We start from the raw sequence: 25,624 nt of genomic DNA, 5'->3' as shown, positions 1-25,624 counted from the left end.
CCCCTAGCTAGACTGATCAAAGACACAGAGTTGGGGAGGGTGGCATACAAATTATCAATAATAGGAATTAAAGGGATGCTCACAGGAAATAACAGGATATCTCCGGGGGGGATGGGGGTGTATACTCCTCCTTACTTCACACCAAACACAAAAATTAACTCCAAATGGATTACAGACATAAATTAGAAAGCAAAAACTATAAAATATTTAGGGAAAATACCAAGAGAAAAATCTCTGTGACCTTGTAGTAGGCAAAAATGTATAAGAACACAAAAAGCACACAGTTTGTTTTTGAACCTGCATCTACCATATATTCCACTACTAGGACTTTACCCAAGAGGAGTGAAAACGTATGTCCACATAATGACTTGTACAGTAATACTCCTCACAGCTTCATTCCCAAGAGCCCCAAACTGTAAACAACTCCAGTGTGCATCAACAAATGAGCACATAAATAAAAGGGAATGCCACTCTGCAATAAAAAGGAATGCATACAACATAGCTACAGCGAAAACCATCATGCAAGTGAGAGATGCTGGACACGAAAGAGTTCATACAACATGATTTCATTTACAGAAGATGCAGACAAGTCCACGGTGACAAAAAGTGATAAAGTGACCCTCCCACCAAAAAAAAAAAAAAAAAACCATCACTGGCTGCCTGCGGAGGGCAAGGGGTGATGACTAGTGAGAGGGACCACAAAGGGACCCAGGGAGTCTTTGGGAAATGATGGAAATGTTTTGTATCTAGATTGTGGTGGCAGTTTCACAGGTATATACAACTGTCAAGAGTCACTGAATTATAACCTTTAGTTTTTTTTCAGGTATAGTATCACATTATAGTAGTTTCAGGTATATAACATAATGATTCACTGTTTTTTTAATGTTTATTTTTGAGAGTGAGAGATTGAGAGACAGGGAGCCAGTGGGGAAAGGGCAGAGAGGGAGACACAGAACCCAAAGCAGGCTCCAGGCTCTGAGCTGTCAGCACAGAGCCCGACGCAGGGCTTGAACCCACAAACCGCAAGATCATGACCTGAGCCAAAGTTGGACACTTAACCAACTGAGCCACCCAGGTGCCCCATGATTCACTATTTGTATATACTGTGAAGTGACCACCACAATTAGCCTCGTTCCGATCGGTCACTATACACTTTACATAGATGCAGTTTGTTTACGTAAATGAACACACAAGAAAAAAAAGAAGGTGGGAGCCTCAACAGGATCAGTAGGAGGGAAGTTAGAGAAGGAAGGACAGATTAAGAAAAACTTAGAAAACTGCCAGGTCTTGGTACAGGCAAACAGACTCCGCTCTCAGTCCTCCAGACTCCACTTCAAGTGAACCGAATGACAGCAGCCTCGTTACTGCCTGGCTTGTGTTCTAGACAAGACTGCTTCTGGGACTGGGGCTCCAGACCCAGGGTTGACCTGCTGTCAAATACCACCCCCTTGTGTTCAGGTGGGAAATGCAGCTCACAGGCTGCGTGCCTTTCAGGAAGGAGGGACCTGGTGCAGCACCTTGTGGCATTTTTTGGAAATGAAGTCACAAGCGTATGTTAACACCCCCACCCCCACGTGTGTGTCAGCCACTCCCTCAGGCCCAGGGGAGGGAGCGGCCGGAGCTGCAGCACCTGCACTAAACAAGAACGCGTGTCCAATAAAGTGCGGACGCGGAGCCCCGGTGCCTGGTGCTGCCGCCCCACTACTACACTGGAACATTACTAATAGTCCCAGGAATGCACAACAGACATGCTGAGAGGTTTATGTACCATACAACACGCATTAAATGCAGGATGGACAAAACGAAGACATGTGAGTCCTTTGCTCTTACCTTTGAATTCAGCTGTAGGTTCAGGATTTGCAGCAGAGAAGAACAGAATGGAATCTGTTCAGTTTCAGAAAGCTTATCAACCGCATGGAGGCATATGCTTATAATTTTATTTTAATAACATTTTCTATATCGGAAATAGGGGATGGGATAGTCCTTATTCAAGAGGTAGGCACATAAAAAAATATTGCTTGGAAAAAAAGAAAAAGAATGGACATATTTTTGTACCGGGGAGATTTTGAATTGGTTGATAGGGCAAACTTTTAGGAATCTGGTGAGGGTTCAAAACCCAATGAGTATAAGCATTAGTAATTACAAATGATGGACTCAGAAACCAAAATGATGCACATTCTCTATTCTAAAAAAGAATGTGTGGTGCCTGGGTGGCTCAGTCGGTTAAGCGTCTGACTTCGGCTCAGGTCATGATCTCACAGGTTTGCGGGTTTGAGCCCCAAGTGCTGACAGCACAGAGCCAGCTGTGGATTCTCTCTCTCTTCCTTTCGCTCCCTCTCTCTGCCCCTCCCCTACTCACACTTTCTCTCTCAAATACGTGAACTTGTTAAAAAAAAATATTTAAAAAGGTGGGGAGGAAGAGGAGAAGAAGGAAATACATACATAAAGGGAGACCCTGGGGCCCACACAGCTGAAGAAACAGTAAACACAGCATTTACTATGAGCCATGTACTTTTCTAATCACTTCCTATTAATTTAATCCTCATAACAACTCTATGGAGACGATACCAAGGTAAAGAGAAGACTCTGTTTTACAAATGAGCAAACTAAGGCCCAGAACAGTTAACTCACCCAGGATCACCTAACTAGTTAAGTGGCAGAGTGGGGATTTGAACTCAGGCAGCCTTGCTTCAGAGTCTGCATTTAGGCCCTTAATAAAAGGTAGCTACTTATGTAATAAGATGGAATATAAGAAGTTACCAGATTTGTCCATGAAAACTTTTCAAAGGTATCTGAAATACTGCCTTTGGCATCATCATGGTTTAAAGCAGGGGATGGAAAGCATGATATAAAAATTACTGGCGTTAGAACAGGCCAACGTCATAGAAGGTCTTAGGGCCAGCAGAACGCTGCATCGTAAAGCAGTCTACTTAGATACATCTGAAATATGTCAGTGGGACTTCATCATCTTAAAAAGACATTTCCCCCCAATTCTGTCACTAGCAAAACTGGCCTAACACTAGGCCCAGAGCTTCAGCCATGACCAGTTCTCATGCCCGGGTAGTTCTCGGTATAGTTCTCCACTAAAATGAACCAGGGCTCCTCAGAGACAAGCCAATCCCGTATCTTGAAATAGGACATTTCAATAATGAACCCCAAAGCGTCAAGAACCCTGCCACACGGGCAAAGAAGTTAATGTACGAGAACTCGCACTGAGTTGTGACAATCTGGGCATCAAAAAAGGCCAAGGAGAAGGAAATTATTATTATGGAAACATAGTCTGAGAAATGCCTTGTGTTCACAACTCTTAAAGGGAAAGTTAATATCAAGTGTACACAAAGATGGTTTTAATAGAAAAGGTGACTATAATCTAACAATTTGTATTGATTTTTAAAACTAGAAAGCATTAACATATAAGGTGATATAATTTCTTTTATAGAGTATTATATGTTTATAAAACTTCTGTATCAGGTAAGAAATAATAACAGAAACTGGGGACACCTGGCCGGCTCTGTCAGTTAAGCATCTGACTTCGGCTCAGGTCATGATCTTGCAGTTCGTGAGTTCAAGCCCCACGTCGGGCTCTGTGCTGACAGCTCAGAGCCTGGAGCCTGCTTCAGATTCTGTGTCCCCCTCTCTGCCCCTCCCCTGCTCATGCTGTCTCTCTCACTCACTCAAATATAAAGTGGCCGGTCAGGAAATGAGTATCAGCAGTGTGTCTGATATTAAACATTAAAAAGAAATTGTTTTTAGTAACAAAATAAACTGTTAAGTCAGGTCATCCCAGGACCTTAGGGCCCACGGAAGGACTGCTTGGCGTTGGTAATCACATAACCACCAGGTGGGAAGAGGGGCAGAGGTCACTGCCATTAGTGGTCACCCACAGTTAGCAAGGAACCAACAGTCAGCAGTGTGTTTGTAACAGGATAAACTAGTCACACAGCCTAAAGAGGAACAAGTTCTCAACTCAAACTCTCACCTCCTCAGAGGTGAAATCTCTACCTGGCCCAACAAAGTATGGTAAACTATTAAGGAACACTTAACGTTTTTAATAGTTCTAAAAATTAGGTCCAGGCATCATGATGATAAGGGGTCTTGACTTTGAGTCACCCTGAAGTCACTTCATCCTGTGTGCGCACCCCAGAACCCACACGCTCTAACCTTAGAGCTACTCAGAAAAGCTATTCTGTCTTCTTCAGACCTAAAAGAGCCGTACACCTGTCTGGAAAGTGTTACAATGATGTTAACTCTAAGAAAACTTTGAAATAAGTAAAACAATAGCCTTGGGAAGATATAAAAAACAACAACAGAAACAGTGAAGAAATAAATAAACTAAGCCCAAGATATTTTAGAATAAGATCAAGTGTAAATGTATTACTCTTATCACTATGTAACTTATTTTGCATGTGTGTATGTGTGTGTGTGTGTGTGTGTGTTATCTGCTGTTTAAGTGGATGTAGGAAGTAATCAAAAGGAATCAGCCATACTATATTTGGAGAGGAATTTAAATAGTTTATGGGAATTGTGTCAAACAAATTTATCACCGGTATTTAAATGCTCAAGGAAAACGGGTTCTCAAAGTCTTGCTCACCGGATACACACAGCAGACACTGCTGGCCCCGCTCATATCCATTTCCCGACAGCCACTTGTGACTCTTTTCCTGAGGGCTTTTCTAACCACCAGAGTCTAGGTGGCCCTGCCGGAACAGGCCACAGCTGGTCCCTCTGCTCCCCCAGGAGCGGGCCTCACCCAGTGGCTGACGGGAGTCACTGGCTAAATGCCCAGCTTTCTGACCTGTTGGTAAGGATAACTCAGAGGCCAGAGCACAGCACCTCCTACAGGCCCCCAAGGAGAGTGAGTGGCAGCTGCCCATGGTGGCAACACCCTCAGCCAGGCACCCATTATTGGCTTTCAGCTTTTCCCTGACTCAGTTTTCCCCCCTTCCACTGGGGCTTCCTGGGATCACCTGTCAAATAAACTATGTGGACTAAGACCCACATCTCAGGGTCTGGGCAAGACAGGAAGAAATGAAGCATTAAAGCACAGTGTGTTTGGCTGTTCTCTCTGCTAACATCCCCTCGGACATTTCATCACCTACAAGTAGAGCTGGCTTGAGTGGCACAGCCATGGGGAAGGGCGAGCTGGTGGGCACTGCCTTGGGTGACCTGCTGTGCCTCCTGTCAGCTTCTCCTTCCGTTCTCCTGGAACCACCCTTTCTCTCTGGACCCGTGGGCTGGCACCAGGGCCCTCGCTCTCTAATCTCACTGGGGAAGGTGTGATTCCTCCCACAGAAAGCGGTGACTTCACAGGGCGATCTCAGAAATGTCGATCAGTAAGGCTGGAGCTGGACCCCGGGACTGTGGAGGGGAAGGCAGGAGAGGGCCAGGGCAAAACGCCATTTACTCAGCTGTCAGGACACTGAGACTCCTTGGACCTGAATCTGCTACCAGGTCCCTGTGGGCCATGAGGGACTTCTGGTCATGACTTTTTTTTTTTTTCCCCCTGAGATAGCGTGAGCCGGGGAGGGTCAGAGAGACGGGGAGACACAGAATCTGAAGCAAGCTCCAGGCTCTGAGTTACCTGTCAGCACAGAGCCCGACGCGGGGCTCGAACCCACGAATCGTGATATCATGACCTGAGCCGAAGGCAGATGCTCAACCAACTAAGCCACCCAGGCGCCCCCTGGTCATGACTTTTATAGGCAGCTCCCAAAACAGAATAAATGAAAGCACAGATTATCCCTCCTACAAACACGGCAGTGAAGAGCTCAAGCTTTGAATTCAGGCTCACCCATTTCTAATGTCACCTTGGATGGGCTCCTTAATGCCCCTGAACCTCAGTTTCCCATTTATAAAATGGGAGAAGTATAATCTAATTCCTAAGACATGCCTCTTCATAAACATGCCAGGCATTTTCTACCTTACTGCACGGCCACACACACATAAGTGCAATTACCGTCCTCATGTTTTAATTATAAGAAACTTCCCCAGCATCACCCAGCTCCTAAGAGGCAGATCTAGGGTTCCAACTTGGGCAAGTCCAATTCCACTCTTAACCTCTTATGTTCTACAAAGGATGGGGAGAGCAATTAACACACCCAACGATACCAGGTGCTTAATAGACGTCGTTTCTTCCCTGTTTGCTCACTTCATCATTCTCTCCTGGGCGGTCTCCCTCAGGGGAAGAACTATGTCGAGCACAAACAGGGAGAGATTCATGAGGCTCAAAGGAAGAGGCTCAGTGCCAAGCTCCTAACAGAGCCCGCAGAGCAAATAGATTTTGGCTTCTCCTTCTATTAATACCTAAGCTCTTCAGGTTCTTCCAACTCCATAATTTCCTTTTTTGGAACCTACACCAAATCCCCAAAGTGACTTTTTCGTCAGGAAGACTAAATGTCATGAAAACCTGAGGTGAAATTAAGTCACCTCTAACCATGCTGACTCCATGTCACAGCAGAGCACTGGTTAGGGACCTGTCTCTCAGCCTGGCGCTGGCATCAGCTAAGCTGGGTGACCTTGAGCAAAGCCACCTGCCTTCTCTGTGCCTCCTTTTCTTTTTTCTGTACCTCCTTTTAAAACCTGCATTAACACAAAGATAATGATCTTTGTCTCTTTTAGAGTCACTGAGAGAACCATGTGAGGAATGTGCATGAAAAATATTTCACAAAAGTATGAAGCACTACATAAACGTGGGAGATTATCAGTGTTGTTCAACAGCTTATCCAACTTGCTAAGAAAATTCCTGAACAAGAAAAATGAGAGCCAAAAAGCAGCGGTGAGCACAGCAAGCTGGAATGAGGAGAGTCAGGTGATAAAGAAAAACTAGCTGTCAGAACCTCATTTTCAGTGTTGGCAGTTAACCTTCAATCAATTTTATAAGGCCAGGAAATAGCCATATTTTTAATTAAGTGTCAGTGGTAGGCTTAGCAACATAAAATTTAATGGTAGGGAAGACACCAGCTTCAAGAAACACAGCTTCTTACCTCTCCTTCTAAGAAAGATATCTTTTCTAAAAGCTGCAGTATTAAAAGCTGTTTCTGCTGCACCTTTTTCTTTAATGATTCAATCTAGAAAGAAACAAAAAAATGTTAAGAAATTACAGAACTGTACAAACACAAGTTAATCAACCTTTGGTTTTCATTTAAACAGAACCCACATGTTCTTCGTGGCTCATGGAACAGTATGAACACGAGATGCTCCCTGGAAAGAGGGCTCTGTGGCCACGTAAGCGTGGGACAGCACCTGATTTTGGAGTCACGTCTCATTGGGTTTGTTCAGCCTGATATTTCCACACTGATTTTGCTGTGTAACCCATGTAGCATCCCACGTATGTTCCAGAGAACATGCTTTGGGAAATGCAAACACACCTCCGCAGAAAATAATTATTCAGCTCAAATTTGTGAGGCAGCCCACATTTCAAACATTCAGCTCTGTCATCCCTGTTAGTTCATTTGGATCTGTTCAACCAGGGCTCAAAAGTTTGGGTCTGGAGAAAGGGTCACTGTCACTAAAAGTGCAAATGAAGTGAGAGGATCAAGGACTCACGTGGCCTGCGGTAAGTGGGGAAGGCTTCCTCAAGAGAGACGCTTGAGCTGGACTTTCACCTTTATTTTTACAACACAGTCTATCTACAGCTACTCTAACCCTGCTTTTCATTCATGTCATTTTCCACAGACAAACCATGGAAGCCCTAAAAGCAGGAACCGGGGGCACCTGGGTGGCACAGTCATTTAAGCGCCGACTCTTGATCTCAGCTCAGGTCACGATCTCACGGTACAGCAAGGCTGAGCCCTGCAACGGGCTGTGCACTGATGGTGCAGAGCCTGCTTAGGAGTCTGTCTCTCCTTCTCTCTGCTCCTCCCCACTTGTGCTCACTGTCTCTCAAAGTAAATAAATAAACTTTAAAAAAAGGAGAAAAGGCAGGAACCAGGTGCTCTGTACCAGGCTACAGCATAGCCATTAGGGGGAAACGGTGCAGGTTCAATCAATAACTTGTGATTTTAAAGAACACACTAACTTTTCCAACTGTATACTGAATTTGCGCATTTGCAAGGTCTTTTTACAAAACCCTTCTCAGTGCAAAATGACACAATTCCTGCTAGAAGTGAATCTAGCAGGAGCTAGAAAAAGTCAAAAGTATAATCACATTGCCCTTCAACCTAGCAATCCCATTTCTAGAAAGAGATCACCAAAGACACACTGGCCAAAATATAAAATGACCTGGACAAAGGATTTTTGGTTTTTAAAAGACACAGAGAAAACAGAACTCCATCAATCAGTAAGTAGCTGGTTAAAAAAACCATGGTTCATCGTGACAATGGATGGCTCTGCTGATTTCTAGAACAGATATGGTGCATTGTAAGGAATAGTATGTGAGCTTCACTGTAAGAGAGGTGAGGACATATGAATGCATATATAGTTGCAAAAAAGAAATTCTGCAAAGATAAACCAAAATTATTAAGAAAGAGCTGCCAATAGAGAGAGGTAGGAACTCAGAGGAGACGAAGAAAGACTTTTTTGATAACACCTTCTTACCTACGTTTAGTTTTGAAAGTGTATTTTACGGATCCAAAAATAAAATGAAACCAAAAAGGAAAAAAAAAAGCAAATCCTAAAACTTGAAAACAAATTGAAATAAATGAACTTAACTGTATATCAAATTGGTGAAAAGAACCCAAGTGTTGTTAGAACAAGCTAATTTGACTCTTTTTAGTGGAATATATTCTAAACATAAACAGAACTGCAAAGAAATCTCTTATTCACTAGGAAAATGGTTGGTAATAATATCGGTAGTGTTGCTCTGAAACTATTGGAAATATTGTAGTATAACAGTGTTTGGACCCAAGGTTTTTTGTGTAAGAGAGAGAAACAAATGTGAAATCAAAGAACTAAAATAATTTTTTTTTGTTAAATTGGTATGAAAATATCAGTATGAACTCCTAGTATTTTATTTTCATTTGTTAAATACGCACTTCCTAACCCTGTGCACTGAGAAAACTTAGAAATAATAACAAGAAGCACAGAATACATACAGATTGTGGCATCTATACACCAACCCTCACCAACAAATACAAGTCATCTTGGAGGAAGATCTCATTTCCAGGCGTGAAAATATACTAGATGAACCCAAGACACCTTGTTATGCCTGAAAACAAATATGTGAAGGGTCTCCCTTGGGCCAAGGATGGGACAATGCGAGCATCAAAAAGAATCATGAATGTAATGGAGTAAAATGCATGAAATATACATGTTTTTAAGACCCTGAGTACTTTATGACTCTTCCAAAACAAAAACCAACAGTAACAGTGACTCATTGGACACCACTGGGAGTAACAAGGGAACCAGCTCCTTACTTAGAAAGCTGACAATATGGGGATCTTGGGTGGCTGAGGCCGTTAAGTGTCTGACTTCCTCTCAGGTCATGATCTCATGGTAAGTGAGTTCGAGCCCTGCGTTGGGCTCTATGCTGACAGCATGGAGCCTCCTTTGGATTCTCTGTCTCCCCCTCTCCCTGCCCCTCCCCTGCTTGTACTGTCCCTCTCTCAAAAATAAACATAAAAAAAAAAAAAAAAACTCTGGCAATTTAGAGAAAGAACAAGGCATTTATCCTGCCTTTCTTGTATAAACTGCATTTTGAGATTACTAAAAAGTCCTAGGTGATAAGGGGGAAAAGTTTTGCTTTTCAGAAGAATTCCAGTTAATGGGAAAGAATGATAGATTTAGAAAATCACCATTGTGCAATCTCTAGGGAATAACGCGCTCAAGGAACCATCATTAATAGATGAAATGGTCAGGGGCAAAGCTAAGGAGGAACTTTACAACTGCGCCTTGGGCTGTCGCCATCTGAAACCACAATCTGCCTCAGCATCGTCACCCGAAGTGGGACACGCGTGCTGCTGAAGAGATATGGAGTAAGTCACGCAGCACCATGAAGTATTCTTGCTTACCCCTGCAAGAAAGTTAAAACCAAGTCTCACCAAGCTGCCGGAGCTAATAAACAGGAAGTCATATCCATCACATGGAAACTTTTATAGGACAACAGACTCAGTTCCTGCAATGTCACTGGGTGGGGGAAACTTGACGGGGGAGGAGGAAGAACGGGGAGAAGTGTGCTCTAGATTAAAAGAGGGTAGAAACACAACCATCAACATAACATAATGGACCTTCTCTGGACTGACTGAAACAAAGCAACAGTGAAAAGGACATGTTAAAGACATTGCAGAAAATTTTAGGACAGATTGGTACTAAATAATAGCAAGGAACTATCATTAAATTTGTTAGATGTGACAATAGCATTACAATTATCTAAGTCCATTGTGTTAGAGATGAAGAGTGTAGAAAACACAAGCAGAATGTCTGGGATTTGCTTTAAAATAACTACACAAAGGGGGAAAAAAGAGGAAAAGAAGGGGCAAGGAAGGTAAATAGAGCCAATTTGCTATTTGTTGAAACTGGTAATGAGCCTGGGGGAGGGGTGTTCATTGATTAGTCTGTCTGTCCTGAGTGCATTTGACATTTTCACGATAAAACATTTTAAATTCCACCTAGTGTCAAAAAATACACTCCGACATAAAAAGTAAGCCATACAGAATAGAATATAGTAAGAAGCACATTTAAGAAAAAATGTCCAATGTTGAGAAATAATTAAAGACATTCCCAATTAAAAACAGTAACAAGTTACCCTTTAATAACGTTTAAATTTGCCCCAAACCACTGGCTGAAGAACTCCGTGCTGAAAGGGCTGGGAGGGACAGCTTCTCTCATGTATTGCAGGTGGCATTGTAAATTAGAATGACCCTTTGGGTGACTTAGCAATAAATATTAAGAGCCATAAAGCTGTTCATACCCTTTGACCCACTAATCCCACTCCTGGGAATTTATCCTAAGGATATCATTCAGACACAGGAAAAAAAGCTGTATATACAAAGATGTTCTTGCTCCTATTATTTATAATAGAAAATGGAAATAGCCTTAATGTCTAGCACTAAAGGACTGGGTAATACATTATGGAATATCAATTTGATGGAATTTATTAGAGACACTGCAAACAAATATATTGCAAAATTTAAGTGTTTACAAAAAGCCTCGGGGGGATTAAAAAAAATTTTCACAACGATCGAAGGTAAAAGCCAGAAGTTAAATAAATGGAACAGTTCTGAGTTCGGGTAGGATTATGGGCAAAAAGAGAGTCATTTCTTTAAATGTCCTTCAATATTTGTAGGAATAGTTTTCAAAAATCATCCTTATAATGCTCCTTTTCATTCCTTCCTATGGTATTAAGATTTTTTTAAAAATGACTTTAGTTCTTTAGGCAAAACAGGTACTAAAATTAGCTACAATGTTCCAAGGAGGTTGGAGTAAATTTCATCAAATAACATAAAAAGAGACTTCAAATACACTTGCTTCACTATCTCTGAAGTAATCAGACCGGTTTGTGAGTCTAAGGAAGCAAGGGTTGAAAGGCACCCTGACGAACAGTTCCCAGGAAAAGACGGACAGGATTTTCATTTTTAAAAAATGAGTAGCGACGGAGGAGAGCTGTCACCTGGAGGCTGGGGTGGGAGGGGAGTCCGGGGCATTCTAGGAGGACAGAGGTGGAGCGAAAGAGGCACCTCCTTCAGGAGAGGACGGCCGTGGGAAGGGTCTGGGGTGCTGAAGCTTCTGTTGCCAAGGCTTGCCTTTCTCAACAACTGAAGCTTCCAGAAGCAATCGTGCTCTTGTTCTAAGTGAATACTTTTATCCTTGACCATTCCTTGTACAGCATATCCTGTGACCAGGGTTGACTTGTTCAGATGAGAGAGAAAAGGACACCAAGGCTGGCAGACAGCGCGTGACTTGCCCCTCAGACCCTACATGGGGCGCTGACCTTGAACCCCAACTGTCTCCCCTGGGTCTGCCCCTGGAGCACGGCCCAGTGTCCTCCTAGGAGATACCTGTTGTGAGGCTCAATCTCGAAACCACGCATTTGTGCAGAAAACGGTGTTAGTCATGACTGCCAACATCAAACCACCTTCAAACATGGTATCCTACAGAACCCAGCACATGATAAACGCTCTAAATGTAGCTACTGCTATGTTATTACTAGTATTTCTCCCTCCCTAGACTGTGAGCTTCTTGAGAGTAAAGACGTCTGTCATCCTTATATTCCCAGACAGCGAGGGAGTGAATCAGGGGCTCCATACATCCATCTCTCACCAATCCCTCCCTTAGACTTCAGGGGCAAAACTGTCTGGAACAGAGTCTCAGAGGCCCTGGTGACCCAAGGTGGATGTCCTCGAAGCACCTGCCAAATCAGGGCCACTCCAACATCCAGGGTGCCATGCAGCTGGCCTGCAACCTTTACTCCTTTTGATACATTCAGATTTGTAAATTTGACCTTGAAGAGGTTCGTGGATTCTTCATGAAGCTGCGTTTAGATCTAGCTGTCACCAGGTGGTGGTAAATGACCAAAGTACCAGGCTCAAATCAAGGCCTTAAGAAATGAGAAATCGGACTCACTCACTTTCCAAACCTCATCCTTTTTACTTCAGAACATAATCTTGTCACAACTGTTAAATTTCAATATCAAATAGTAGACCCCCTTTCTAGGACAAAGAAAGAAACCCATCTTGTAAAATCTAGAATCTAGTAACTAATGTTAATAGAGTTTTTTTCTTATTTTTGTCTTGATAAGCATGTTTCTTTGTAACTCAAGCCGAATATACATCTTGCAGCCTAATGATCATGTGGGATGCTAGGTCTCTTAAGACTATAGCCAGTCTGATATTTAAAGTGGTATGTTTTGGGGAGGGGTGTATCCTCTACTTTCTTAGAACCGATAATGTCTTTTCTTCACATTTGCCACCACTGAGTTATGTCCATAGGTGATTTAAACTAAGCAATCCCTCTTAAGCCATGGCCACACAATGGAATCACCAAGGGGGAGCTTTTACAAAATACTGGCTTCTAGGCCTACCCCCAGAGATGCTGAACGTATCACTGCCCTACTTAAAAACCCTCTCAAGCTTCTGCCATTCAAACTCCCTAGCGTGGATGTGAGGCCCTTCTGCTACGATCCCCCCTCTGTGTCCCCACTGTCCTTTCATGCCTGTCCTGTCCCAGATGAACCCCACGTTTAAGCCACTCCATCCTCTCAGCACCCCACGGACATACAGTGGTTCTGCCTCTGGGCCTTTGCACAAGCTGGTGCTTCCACCAAACATGCCTTCCTACCCTCCATCCCCCTCTCCACCCAGAGATCTCCTGCTGTCACAACATACTCACTAGACACCTCCCAGAGCAGCAGTCCCCAAATCTTCCAGGCTGGCTTCCTGTCTCCCTCTTCTGTTCTACCTCAGCCCTCTCAACAGACCCCTGTTAAGACACTTCGCTGCTACTACCATCCTTTGTGGACATCTCTCTCTTGCACTAGACCGCACACCCACAGGGGGCATGTGTTTACTGTATCAATGATCTTACATAAAAGAACTGTTCTCTTAGAAGATGCAAGTACCCTTGTCAATCCACACGTTTTTATAACCTGCTTTTGGAAACACTGCTAAAGTGAAAGGACTCCTAAGCTTTCTTTCAAAAACAGCTTATGTGTCAACCAGAACAAAATGAAACTGTGCAAAATTTTAGTAAGATCCTGTTATGGATTTCAGAGCAACCCTGAAAGTTATGAGGCTTCTCAGCTTCCCGAAATTTTTTTTCCCGTTAGTGACACACATGCAGGTCACAGGTCATTTCATGTTAATGTCAGAATACAATACAGCCCTGTAATGAGAATTATGTGAATAGTACCCAATTGTGCAAAACTTGTGAAACATAACTCACTATTGAGGCTGGGGATGAGAAGAGAAATTAACGAATGTAAGAAATGCAGCAGCAAATACGTATTAAATAGTACACAGTACTTGGTATGTTTTTTTTTTAAGAAACTGTGCCATAGGGTCATTGTGTTTTAGCAGTGGGCAAATGACAATATACATGTATCTGGAAAAATCCTTAAATGAACAGTAAACATACACCGAAAAGGAGCACCATACAAGAAGTCATGTTAAAACTGATGATCACATTGAATCACATTAACATCCTCTGGTGAGGAAGAGGGAATTAAATTTTTTTCAATCCAAACTAAGTTTATGATGTAATTGCTAGGAAATTTGTTTCATTTTCATTCAAATTTTAGAATTAACCAATGGAGGTCCACAGGCACATTTATTCAAAATCAGGATGTGAGAGGTGTGTGTGTGTGCATTTGTGTGTACTGTGAAACCTGACCACACGTTAATAAATAACATTCCCAACCTCTATCACCAGCACCTCCGATTTGTTACTCTTTCCCATGGATCCTCATTTCAAAAGACTTTCTGCTTTGAGCCACGTTTATGAAGAAAAAATTCATTTTCCCATGGACAAAGGTATCAAAGATGACTGTCAGTTAAAGCTTTTCATAACAACGAGACAACCAGGGTTATGAATTCCAGGCAAAGGCAAAGCAGTAGGATACTTTGAGTCCTTGTTGACTTCTCAGTGGCAATTTATGCTGTTAGAGTATTTGAAAAATTCACAAGGAAAATAGTTTGAAGAGTCCTATTATCATTTTCACCTCCCCTTAGAGGCTCAGTGGATCAGTGAACCTACCAGGGCAGACATGGAACATTTGAATAGCCAAGAATCTTCTAGAGCTCACTTCTGGATGGAGTGTTCTTTTGCCTCTTCTTGTACTGACAGGGCCTTGTTTTCCACCCAAACTCATGTTCCCCTCTGTGGACTAGAACCCTATGTGATCTAGAAAATAATTGTCCTCCTCACCCTTAGCAAACTAAGAATCATGCTTAATGTCCAGGCACTTGGCACCCCCCCCCCATGAAAAATGAGAATAACTGACACTCTACACTATTCTTCGGAAAAGGTTTTTCGTGGTTGCTACGGCTGCTCTTAATTCTATTTCAGGAGTCTCGTAACACTGTAATTTCATAGTTATTGTATTTTTAAAGTGCATTCTCCTTGATAAAAACCACCACAGTAAGAATTTAAAAAAATAATGAAGTTACCCTCTTTTCCTAAAAGAGAAAAAATAATAAAGCATAGGGAAATATGACGAGATCAGACTCTGCCCTACACTAATGCAACATAAAAGAACCGTTTAAAAAGGACAAGGAAAATGGTGCATTATCTCATTTTGGGGGGAGTGAAGGGAATGAATTAAGGCCACAACAAAATGAAACTGAAAAATTGCTAAATGAAGCTCTGAGTGGGGAAAATGAAAAATCAATGACGGAACGGGGGTAAAAAAAAAAAAAAAAAAGGTACATTTTTCATCTTCATGATGCTTGATTGGATTTGTAGAAATTCATTTCCAATTAATGTGTCTTGTGGCATTCAGCCAGGCTAGATATGAACAGGGCACATATTTTAATCAATTTTTTTCTATTAAGTTTGAGGTAATATATAATAATAGAACTATACCATTCAGAAGGATCAGTTGAAACTGGCTTCTGAGGTTAAATAATCTAATTTGGCTTGATTTCTATCTTATAGTAAAGATAACCCAACTTCTCTTTCAGGAGAACTGCACCCTGCTTCTCCCAGGTGCCTAAACATGATGGGCTGTATAAACATCAGGGAAGGATCAATCAACTGGGTTTTCTGATCTGAGATGGAATAACAGATCCCTGGGAAGGCAGGCACAGGGGTGTGTCCTGGCTATCAGGGTTGTTGCTGGGTTCACTTATTATTCTCAGAAACAACCCTAGGAATGATTATCCCCCACGGAGGAAGAAACTGAGGTTCCTAGAGTTTTATTACCCATCATTCCCTCAGCAGTCACTTATGATCACCTCTGTGTCAGGCTCAGTGTTAGATGCTGGGAGCAGAGCAGTCAGCTAGGAAGACCTGACCTTCGCCTTCACAGACCACATGTCCCAGTGAGAAAGGCAGGCAGTAAGCAGAAAACGAAACTCCCAAGCAAGTGGAATAAAGGGAGAGGCACAGTGATGTTTTGTACCCCTGAGACAGGACGCACCTGCTGACTACAGATGGGGTGAGGAAAGGGGTCAGGCCTGGGGGCTGAAGAGGGTGACCAGCTCACCCCAGCTTGCCGGGGACTGCCCAGGCTTTAGCACTGGGAGTCCCATGTGTCCAGAGCTTTCTCATTTGCTGGCAAAGCAGGACAGCTGATCACCCAAGAGCTGAATGCTGGCGCGGCTGAGATCTAAACCCACATCTCTGATATCAAGGCTGTGGCTCCTTCTGTCTCCACAGCGATGTTCAGAGGTCTGCTTCCACCCTCCCTGTGATGATGCCCTATCAGTGCAACAGTGCCTGGAAATTAGGCAAGTCTGGGAAGAATGCTGGCAGGTAGTTTCCTTTACAAAGCATTTGCTGGGGCCCTAAGCCTTTAGGCTGTTCTTTTTCCCTCTGACTTTAGAGGAGGAAAGTGGAATGGAGAGGCGGGGAAGAGGGCACTGTAAGTAAGTTTCTCAACCCCCAGGCTTTCCTAGAGAGATGCAGCATCAGAGACTACAGACCCTGCACCGAACAGGAACATCCAGGGAGAGACCTCAGCCTAATGTGGTGAGATGGTGCACATGGAGGCATCCAGCTCCACATGTAGTACACAGCTGGTGCTTAAAAATGGTAGTATTTAAAATGTCCCTAAAACTCAAGTGTCCTTGCATATAGACCTTCACTGGCACTGGCCAGGGTTCTCCCGGGAGGCTTCCAGCTGCCCTTCCTGCTTCTCTCCCCTCCTATTCGCCCAGCTCCTCCTGCCAGAGACATCACTCTGCAATTGGATCCGACCAGGCAGAGGGCGCCACTGAGGACTCAGGAGTAGGGCAGCACAGGATATTTTCTTAGCTTGGTGCTGAGTGGGGTGCTCACCCACAACTGGCCCTGGCCTCATTTCCAGCATCTTCATTATCTTTCCCCACTGCAATCCAGCCAAACTAGATTAATAGCTCTCTGAACACACCCTATATTTTTCTGGTCTCCATGGGGTTTTTTTCTTCTGTTTTGTTGTTGTTTTTAATTCTATATTTTGTCTGTCACGTCCCTTTCCACCCATTCGATCCCTGACTAGAAAAATCCAATCCATCCTGCAAGACCTGGTCAAATATCACCTCCTCCATAAGGCATCTGCACCCACACCTGCATTAGTGAACACTTAGAAGCTCTGTGCTAAGCCCTTAGCATGCATTTCATCAATCAATCCTACAAGAAGCCTCTGAAGCCGGTACTATTATGACCGTACTCATTTTGTTGATAAGGAAGCTGAATGTTGGAGAATAAATATCTTTGTTCAATATAAAAAGCCAAGTCAAGAAAGGAGTAGGATGCAAAGCCAGATTCAGTTTACTTGAAGCCTATGAACTTGATCACTACCATCTCCAGATTCTGTGTCACTAGCACACAGCTCATTCCCCTGGTTAATACCTGTCCTATTCTGTCTTGAGTTCTAACAAGTTTTAGGGTCAACCAGAAAGTCCTTTGAGGGCAAGAACTCATGTCGATTTTTGCATTTGGTTCCTAAAAGTCACTTCTTAAATGTTGACTGACCCATCAGGGCAAGAGAAAAGGAAAATTTAAAGGCAGTGACACATGGGAAACAAGTCCAGGGTGATAAAGAGGTCATGAAAAAATCGGTGGGGCAAAGATGAAGTAGTCAATGAGCACTGTTAGAGAAACAAGCTTCCTGTGAGAAAAACAAACACACAAAAACAAAAACATGGATCCCTATTTACACTACATACACAAAAATAAATTCATGGATTATTCTTTATTTCTTCAACAAGTATTTATTGAGCACCTACTACATGCCAGTGACTGTTCCAGATGTTAGGAGTACAGCCAAGAACAAAAAGGAAAAATACCACTGCCCTCATGGAGCTCACATTCTAGTGAGGTCTGTGTAAGCAAAATGGATAAGTGTGGTATATATAGACAGACAAGGGTAGTATATATTATAGATAATATGTCGTATATATTATAGGTAAGTGTAAATTATAGTATGATACATGCTACAGAGAAAAAGATTAAGGGAGGAGATAAATGGTAGGAGTGTGGGAGGCTGTAATTAAAAACAAAGCTGAAAAATAAAAAAACTTTAATAAAGCTATTACACAAATAACCTCATGGCAGTCAAGACACACAAGGAGCACCAAAGGACAGATACATTTATACCAAAATTTAAAACTTGTACATTTTTCAAGATACCATAACGAAATGAACAAAAACATTGACTGGAAGAAGACAACAGCATGCAAACACATTCTGACAAATGAGCAACGTTGGTGGTATCCACAGTTCCGACAGATCAGCAGGAGAAAGGACAAGCAAACAGAAGAGGGAGCAAAGGATATGAACGGCCAGTTCACAAAGGCAGAAGCCTGAATGGTCAGTGAGCTAAGGAGAAGACACTCAGCTGCACCTACAGTGAGGCGTGGTATCAGGCCAAAGCAAAGTAAAATTAAAACAAAGGAGATACTGTTTTACAACTGGCAAAAATTCTAGTCCAACAGTGCCGAGAGGTAGCGAGGATGTAGGGAAGTTCACCCCCAGGGGGGTGGAGGTGTACACACGCTCCGGGGACCAACTGGCTCCAACTATGTTCATAACTACAGAAGCAAAGAGACGCGCTTGGCATTGTTTGTAGAAGAATAGAAATGTGGAAACAAGCTAAGTATCAACAGGGCACATTACAATACATTAATACAAAGAAATACTAGAGAGCCATTAAAATAAATAATTTAAATCTATCTGTAACATCAGAAACAAAAACATAATTGAGGAAAAGAGTAAGTTGAATAATATATACAATAGAATCTATATATTATAAATAAAAATGTACATACATTTGTAAACACCTAAGTTAGGCGAAATTCTGATAAGAGATACATATGTATGTAGTAAAAGCATCAAAACATGGCCTGGATGGAGAACAAATTGCTTCTAAAGAGGGAGAGAGCAGAGAAGGAAAAAGATCAGAGGAATAACAAGACAATTCTTTGTCTGTAATGCTTTCTATGGCTTGGAAGAAACCTGAAATATGCCAAAATGTTAACATTCTATCAATTCTAGGGGAGAGTCCATGGGTCTTTGTTTCTAGAATTCTCTATAATTTTCCATATTTAAAATTGTTTTCAATTTTAAAAAAAGCAAAAAAAAAAGAAAAGAAAAGAAAAGAAAAGAAGTGAAAGAACAAACATTGCCTATGGAGTCAAAGGTCTTGCTGTGGCCCCAGTACCACCATCGTTTGCTAAGAAGACTACCAATGACTTATTTTTTAAGTTTCAGTTTCCTGAGATTAAAAAATATATATATGCTAATAATTCACCCCATAGAGGATTCATGTGGGCATGTTAGGTCTAGGACACATGACCTTGAGATGGGAGAAACATTCTGCAGCTGGTAGTGTAGCCGTACAAACTCTACAGGCAGAACGTGGGCACCCAGGTCTCAGAAATATTTTACAGCCAGTTAGAAACAATCTCAAGAGGGGCGCCCGGGTGGCTTAGTCGGTTGAGCGTCCGACTTTCGCTCAGGTTATGATCTCGCGGTTCGTGGGTTCGAGCCCCGCGTCGGGCTCTGTGCTGACTGCCAGCTCAGAGCCTGGAGCCTGTTTCAGTCTGTGACTCCCTCTCTCTCTGACCCTCCCCTGCTCACGCTGTCTCTCTCTCTCTCTCTCCTAGAAATAAATAAAACATTAAAAAAAAAAAAGAAACAATCTCAAGAAAGAAAAAGTGAATTCTATGACATTTGAAAGAAAAGAACCTTCTCCCTAGAAAGGACAATTTGTATCATAAATAATGAGCACGGGTCATAAAATGAGCCTGCAATATTTCCATAGCGCACAGAAAAACAAAAATAGCTCTCACATACGTGATGAGCTTTCTGATACCGTCTAGAAACTTCATATTTTAGATAGGGTATCCAAGATTTCAAAATAAAGAAGTGAATAATATGTGGAACATGAGAATCTAACATTTTTAGTTACTATAAATAAATCCTGCCTTAAACTTCAGAATAGCGCCTCCTTTGGGTGGGGTTGTGAATTTCCAAGAGACAAAACTCCAGCCTTAAGAACCCACCACTGCTAAATGGAGGCAGAAGCATCTGAATGAGAGACAAACATTGACAGGAAACCATGTACCTGCCCACTTTGCCATGGAGAAGTGGGAGCAGAGAACCACCCAACATGGAAGTGACACCCAGCCCTTGAGTGAAGTGGCTCCATCAGCCCAGTCAGCTTGTTAGCCTAATAGCAGCCACTGACTATTACTACTGCTGCTACTGCTACCGCTACTAGTATTCAGCAACACTGTTAAGTTTTGACCCCATCCCAGCACCTGTGGCTTATCTCAAGGAGATCTCTATAAAAATAAAGCAGCCATGAAATATATTTCACTTTAATAGAAGAGAAATTTATTTGACTGCAATATATTTCACTTTAATATATTTCAGTCAAATAAATTCCTCTTTTCCTCAGATATACTTCTCCTTTTCATGAAGTTAGGTGAAGTGTCTACTCAGGTAGATTGCCCATGGGGATAAAAAGCAGACCAAACCTTGCTTAAACAAAAAGAATGCTAAGTTGAGTCGTGCTTTTGATCTCCATTCAGGAAGGACATCCTCAGGGACACCTCCCACATGCAAATATAATCAAACTGCACTTCTCTGGTCTTATCTGGGCTGTGATCTGGCAGGGAGCACTTCCTTCCCGGAACACTGAGGAGTTCTTCAAGCCTGCTTCCCAGCTCCTTAGCAGGTGTCCTTGGCCGCTTTTCTGTAAGTAAGGCTTCATTTTCCGAGATCTCAGAAGCAGCCTCCACCTGGCACTTCCTGCATTACTGTTTAGTACTTTTTTCATTGCAGTTTTTTCTTTGATGTCTAGGAACCCAGATTTCTAAAAATATTCTTTGAGTTCTCTGGTCTCTGCAGTATGAGGCTGGATGGTCGAGGTGACAGTGTGTGGTGTTTTCACAAATGACAGCCCTACGTGGCCACATTTTCCTTTCCACAGCATGGTCCTTCCTGTTTTGTTCATCGACTCATCACCGATATATGCCACCTCTTCCCAGCAAAGAAAGTACAAGATTCTTCTAATCACGAACAATAAACGCAATTGCTTCCAACCCAGGCTACCATTTTATCATCTTCCAAAGAACCGGAGACTAAATCTGGAGAAGAGTTCGTGTGACATGATCTGGAAACAGTTCAATTGAGTGGATTAGGGTCGTGGACTCAGTGCTCCCTTCCCCTGCCCCCATATGGCTATATTATCAGTGATGGAAATTACTCTGAATCACTTAAACCCAGGCCATGTGGCAAAAATGTGCTTTTGTGGTGTGCATTTTAGCATAGCACATGATAGTTTTAAAGTGCTAACAAATGGCTGATCCATTTAAAATGGAAGATTCTTAGGATGGGGAGAACATAAAATTTTTAAAATTATTTTATACATAAATACTCTCCTCAAAGGACAGGCAGCCAAGATGAAACGCAGCACAGAACACAGAAGAGAAGAGAGAAGCGACCCCAGAGGATTCCATTTGGCTCATAAGACTCCCAAAGGAGGGAAGGACAACTCGTGTGTCAGTCAAGAAATCAACTCAGCTACTTTTCCTTTTATTTCATTTCATTTGACTCTGGGTCTACACAGCAGGAGCCCATCCATGAGGAATAATAATAATAGCAGCTAGTACTTATTGGGTATTTCCTATGTTCCAACTGATATGCTCTAAAGTATTTTAAGTACATCATCTAACTCTTACCAAAAAATGCTTTTGGATACTGTAATTAATTCCATTTTACAAATAAGAAAACTAACTCTTTGAAGTTTCCCCAGGTAGTAAATGCAGGTCTGATTCAAAAGCCCTTCCTCATCTCCATTTTCTCTGCCACCTTTCATTTTTATCCATAAAGTCTCTAATTGCACTTCTCCTCAGTCTCTAACTGCAGGGGATGCCTGTGAATTCAGGGCCTAGGAGGTAAGTTATATGGACTTGAAAAGAGAGAAGACAAGCCCAGGTTTGCTGACTGGCTCAGGAAGAGGCAGAAACCAGAAACCCAGAGCTTAACTCGCTGAAGAGTTACCTGCCATCTATTCTCGCCGACCCAGTTTGTTTTCACCCCAGAAAGTGTTGCATTGGGGGCACCTGGGTAGCTCAGTTGGTTAAGCATCCGACTTTGGCTCAGGTCATGATCCTGTGGTTTGTGAGTTCCAGCCCCACATCGAGCTCTGTGCTGACAGCTCGGAGCCTGGACCCTGCTTTGGGTTCTGTGTGTATCTGTCTCTCTCTCTCTTTGCCCCTCTCCCCACTCACTCTCTGTCTCTCTCTCACAAAAATAAACATTAAAAAAATTTTTAACTGTTGCATTATGACAAGCATTCTTAAAAAAAAATCTAAGGCATGATAAATACTTTCATTTCATAGGAACTGCAAAAGTGTTCTGCTTCATCGTGCACTTGAGAAGCAGTCAATGTGAATCCTATTATTTCAACAAGGTATGGTGTTCTCTTTCTAAGATGGACAGTGTGACCAAGTGTAAGGTCTTCTGTGTAGACAGAAGTAATTTAAACCAGGGTGAGGCCAGACCCCTGCACCCACAAGCACAGAGCGAAGAGGATCCATGAGAACCATATCTGGTCTCTGTCAGTGGTAGGTTTCTCAGCTTCCGAGGACAGTAAGTGGGTTGGATTTTGTCCCTTTAAGTCTAGTATCTATTAACAAGTGTGCCTTATTCATCTCCCTTAGTAACACCTTCTCTTTAGATTCCCCTGGAGAGCCTTGGGGAAGTTTCTTATCTGGATACCCCCTGGATACGGCTGGTAAGCCACTGCAAGTGAGCTGTCAAAGAACCCTCTCCTGACGGGCTGGCCAGAGCGCTAGAGCCCCTGATAAGACCAGATGATCACACACCGGGACAAGTTCTCCTGTATCCGTGCTCGTGGTCTCTGCTCACTGGCCTCCCTGGCTCTCTTCCCTTCAGCCCTTCCTATTCCAATCCAAGTTCACTACCAGCTTTCCACCTCAGGTACAGCAGCTTCTGAGGGAGGCTGGCTGAATCTATTAACACATGGAAACCCCACATGGAGACCCAAACCACTGCTTTAAAAATTCAGAGCACTAGTTCTCAATGCTGGTTGCACACTGGAATCTTGTGCAGCCTAAAAAACCAAAATCCCTCAATACCCAGTGGCTTCTTGCCACCCCCATCAGCCAGGTTTGGCAGGTTGTAAAGCTCCCCAAATGATTCTGATGAGCAGCCTGGGCAGAGAAACACTAATAAGAAAATCAGTGCCTTCCACCTTTGCACTCATTAAACATCTAAATCACAGAGGGCGACAAGCCAGGAGTGGAACTGCTTTCCGCAAAAGAGAAGCCTAAAGAAAGAACATGTTCTCCGCACTAGAAAGGAAACCTTCCTGTTGGAAGAACCCTTTCTCCCATCGCAATGACAATGGGAAAGGAGGAGGAGGAGATAACATCAAAGAAGCTGTTTATTAAAGTACTGTGGAGTCAGCTGAATAATGCCACTGCACAGTGGCAAAAATGTTAAGTCTCCCCCACCCCCTTTCTGAGGGCAAGTAAGAATTTGTTCTTTCCCCCAGGTAATTTTCCCCTTGGCAAGAAAGTCGCTTTGAACAGTTAAAGAGGTGTGAATGGTCCTGCTGACTGAGCAGCTCACACGTAAAAGATGCATCCAGGCTTTGCTGCTCTGGCCTCGGGCTTTTTGCTCCCCACCCCCGTCTCCTGGTTCCTTTAAAAGAGACCTAAAGAATGCAGCCTGACTCAAGACCAAAGATCTAACCCCAACAAGGCTTTTTCAACAGAACAAAGAAGCCCAAGGGCAAGGATTCTGGAAGGCTGGTAACACCAGAGGGTAAGACCCAGGAGGACAGGACCACAGGTATACCGCCCCCCACCCTGCACCCAGCCCCGGGCACAGAGAAAGGGCCTTTGCTTATCTAGTGAACAGACCACTAAATTTCCCTACAAGTGCTTTTTTTTTTTCCAGTCCCTCCATACTTACTGGCAAACACTTAGAAGTCTAAAAGGGTCATATATGGGCTTATTTTGTTTTTAATTTTTTTGTCAGAGTCAGAACCAGTTAGAAAAATTAGTGATGGTAGCACGGGAACCAATCCTGACATCCACCACAGGAGACTTAATTCAGTAGAAAGATCTAGCCTAGTGGGGGTATCTGGTGCCGCGCTATCACAACACTGTGCATTGAACATGACCCTATAAGATATACACCAATCCTCCATTTCAGAAGAGCCCATCCTGCCCTAACTTGCAGTCAGCCCATCTTATATGCTGAAGTCCTTACTGACACATACCGTCCCACACAGTGAAAATCAAGTCCTTATCGGGCCAAGGACTGCGTAGTTTTTATTCATCATCATCATCAATTTTATTATTTTCTATTCAGGTTGAAGGAAGTACTTGGCTTAATATTTAAGGATTCCAAAAACCTTTTATAATTATAATATTAAATTCTATTCTACTCAGGTTGAAGGGAATACATGACTTAATATTTAAGGATTCTAAAAACCCCCATAATAATACTTTTTTCACTTTTGAGCTGAAAAAAGCAGCCCGTCTCCTCAGTAAACTAAGTTTCTTCATAGACATTGTGGCTAAACTGATGCCAGCAATGGACAGAGACTGAATCCCCACTCCTGGGAAACGTGAGGCTTGCACACATTGAGGCTTTCAGGCATGAAGGGAAGCAGAACGGTCCCTAACATCCGCCACACATAAAGTCTGCGTCTATTTCTAAGAAGGTCAAGTTTGTCTCGGTATCTGGATAGCTGGGGTTCACAGATATATAAACTTCTCAAGTCAGAGGTTATGGATTTGCCAATTTTGCTTATTATGCAAAGTAATGATAATGCGGAGATCCTAGTAACGGGCCCAGCCCAGTAAACAGTAAAGCATTCTTTATATAAGGAGCTCCTAGCTCCACTCCTAGACCATTAGGAATGCACCCGTGAGGAAGGGCTCAATACCTTCCCCAAGGCAGCCAGTACTAGAAATATTTTCTTTATGTGAAATGAAAAGCTGAAATTCGCCTCTTTGCAAGTGCCACCCAGTGGTTCTGGCCTGGCCTTGCATTGCGGTATTATTTAAGAATACATTCTCTCTTCTCCATGGCTGTTAGTTCTAAGATGTGAATTCAGCTCTCATGTCGCTCCTTGGCCATCTCTTCCCCCAGTCCTTCAGCCATGCCCTGAGTCACTGTGGCTCTCCAATCCCTTCTTCCTCTCTGCTCTTTCTCCCTGGCTTCTAAATGTGCTTCTCTGTCAGTGTCCCTTTTCCATGTTTCTAACTTAAAACAAATAAATGTATTCACATCAATGGCTGCAGCAATTCAGATTTTAAACCATCCTTTCATTGTGTAAGTTAACATGGTATACTGGGCAAACACATTAATTCTTAGCACCTGATTCAGATAGTAGTCTACATTTAGAATTTAAAAATCTCTCTTTTCTTTCCAGTCTCCACGCACTGTTGAAACCCAGCTGGCCCCTCAGTGGGGCTCACTCTGATGGTGTCACCCTGAATGTCAGCCTGTGATTTCATCCTGATGACTACATCTTCCAGACCACATCATTGGGGCTTAGAGACAC

General features: G+C 42.8%; 1 protein-coding gene and 1 long non-coding RNA gene across 4 annotated transcripts in view; one reads left to right on the top strand and one right to left on the bottom strand.

Annotated features, from left to right (window-relative positions):
* Positions 1-25,624, bottom strand: part of LOC120230842 (myocardial zonula adherens protein) — a 92,469-nt gene that overhangs the window by 15,927 nt on the left and 50,918 nt on the right. For 2 of the 3 annotated variants that reach the window (XM_039230587.1, XM_039230588.1), the window contains exon 11: positions 6,984-7,067. In XM_039230587.1, the coding sequence (XP_039086518.1) occupies positions 6,984-7,067 (84 nt within the window). Of the gene's footprint in view, positions 1-6,983; positions 7,068-20,474; positions 21,191-25,624 lie in introns of those variants that run through there. The other variant, XM_039230589.1, reaches the window with a different exon arrangement.
* Positions 6,625-7,844, top strand: LOC120230845. Its single transcript, XR_005528189.1, has 3 exons — positions 6,625-6,775; positions 7,150-7,555; positions 7,675-7,844. It is a non-coding gene; the product is annotated as an uncharacterized LOC120230845 (long non-coding RNA).

Source organism: Hyaena hyaena, unplaced genomic scaffold, assembly GCF_003009895.1.
Source record: "Hyaena hyaena isolate Hyena2069 unplaced genomic scaffold, ASM300989v1 scaffold_49, whole genome shotgun sequence".
In the NCBI taxonomy this organism is placed as follows: Eukaryota; Metazoa; Chordata; class Mammalia; order Carnivora; family Hyaenidae; genus Hyaena; species Hyaena hyaena.
The sequence above is the reverse complement of the archived record's forward strand: the minus strand, read 5'-3'. Positions and strand labels throughout refer to the sequence as shown.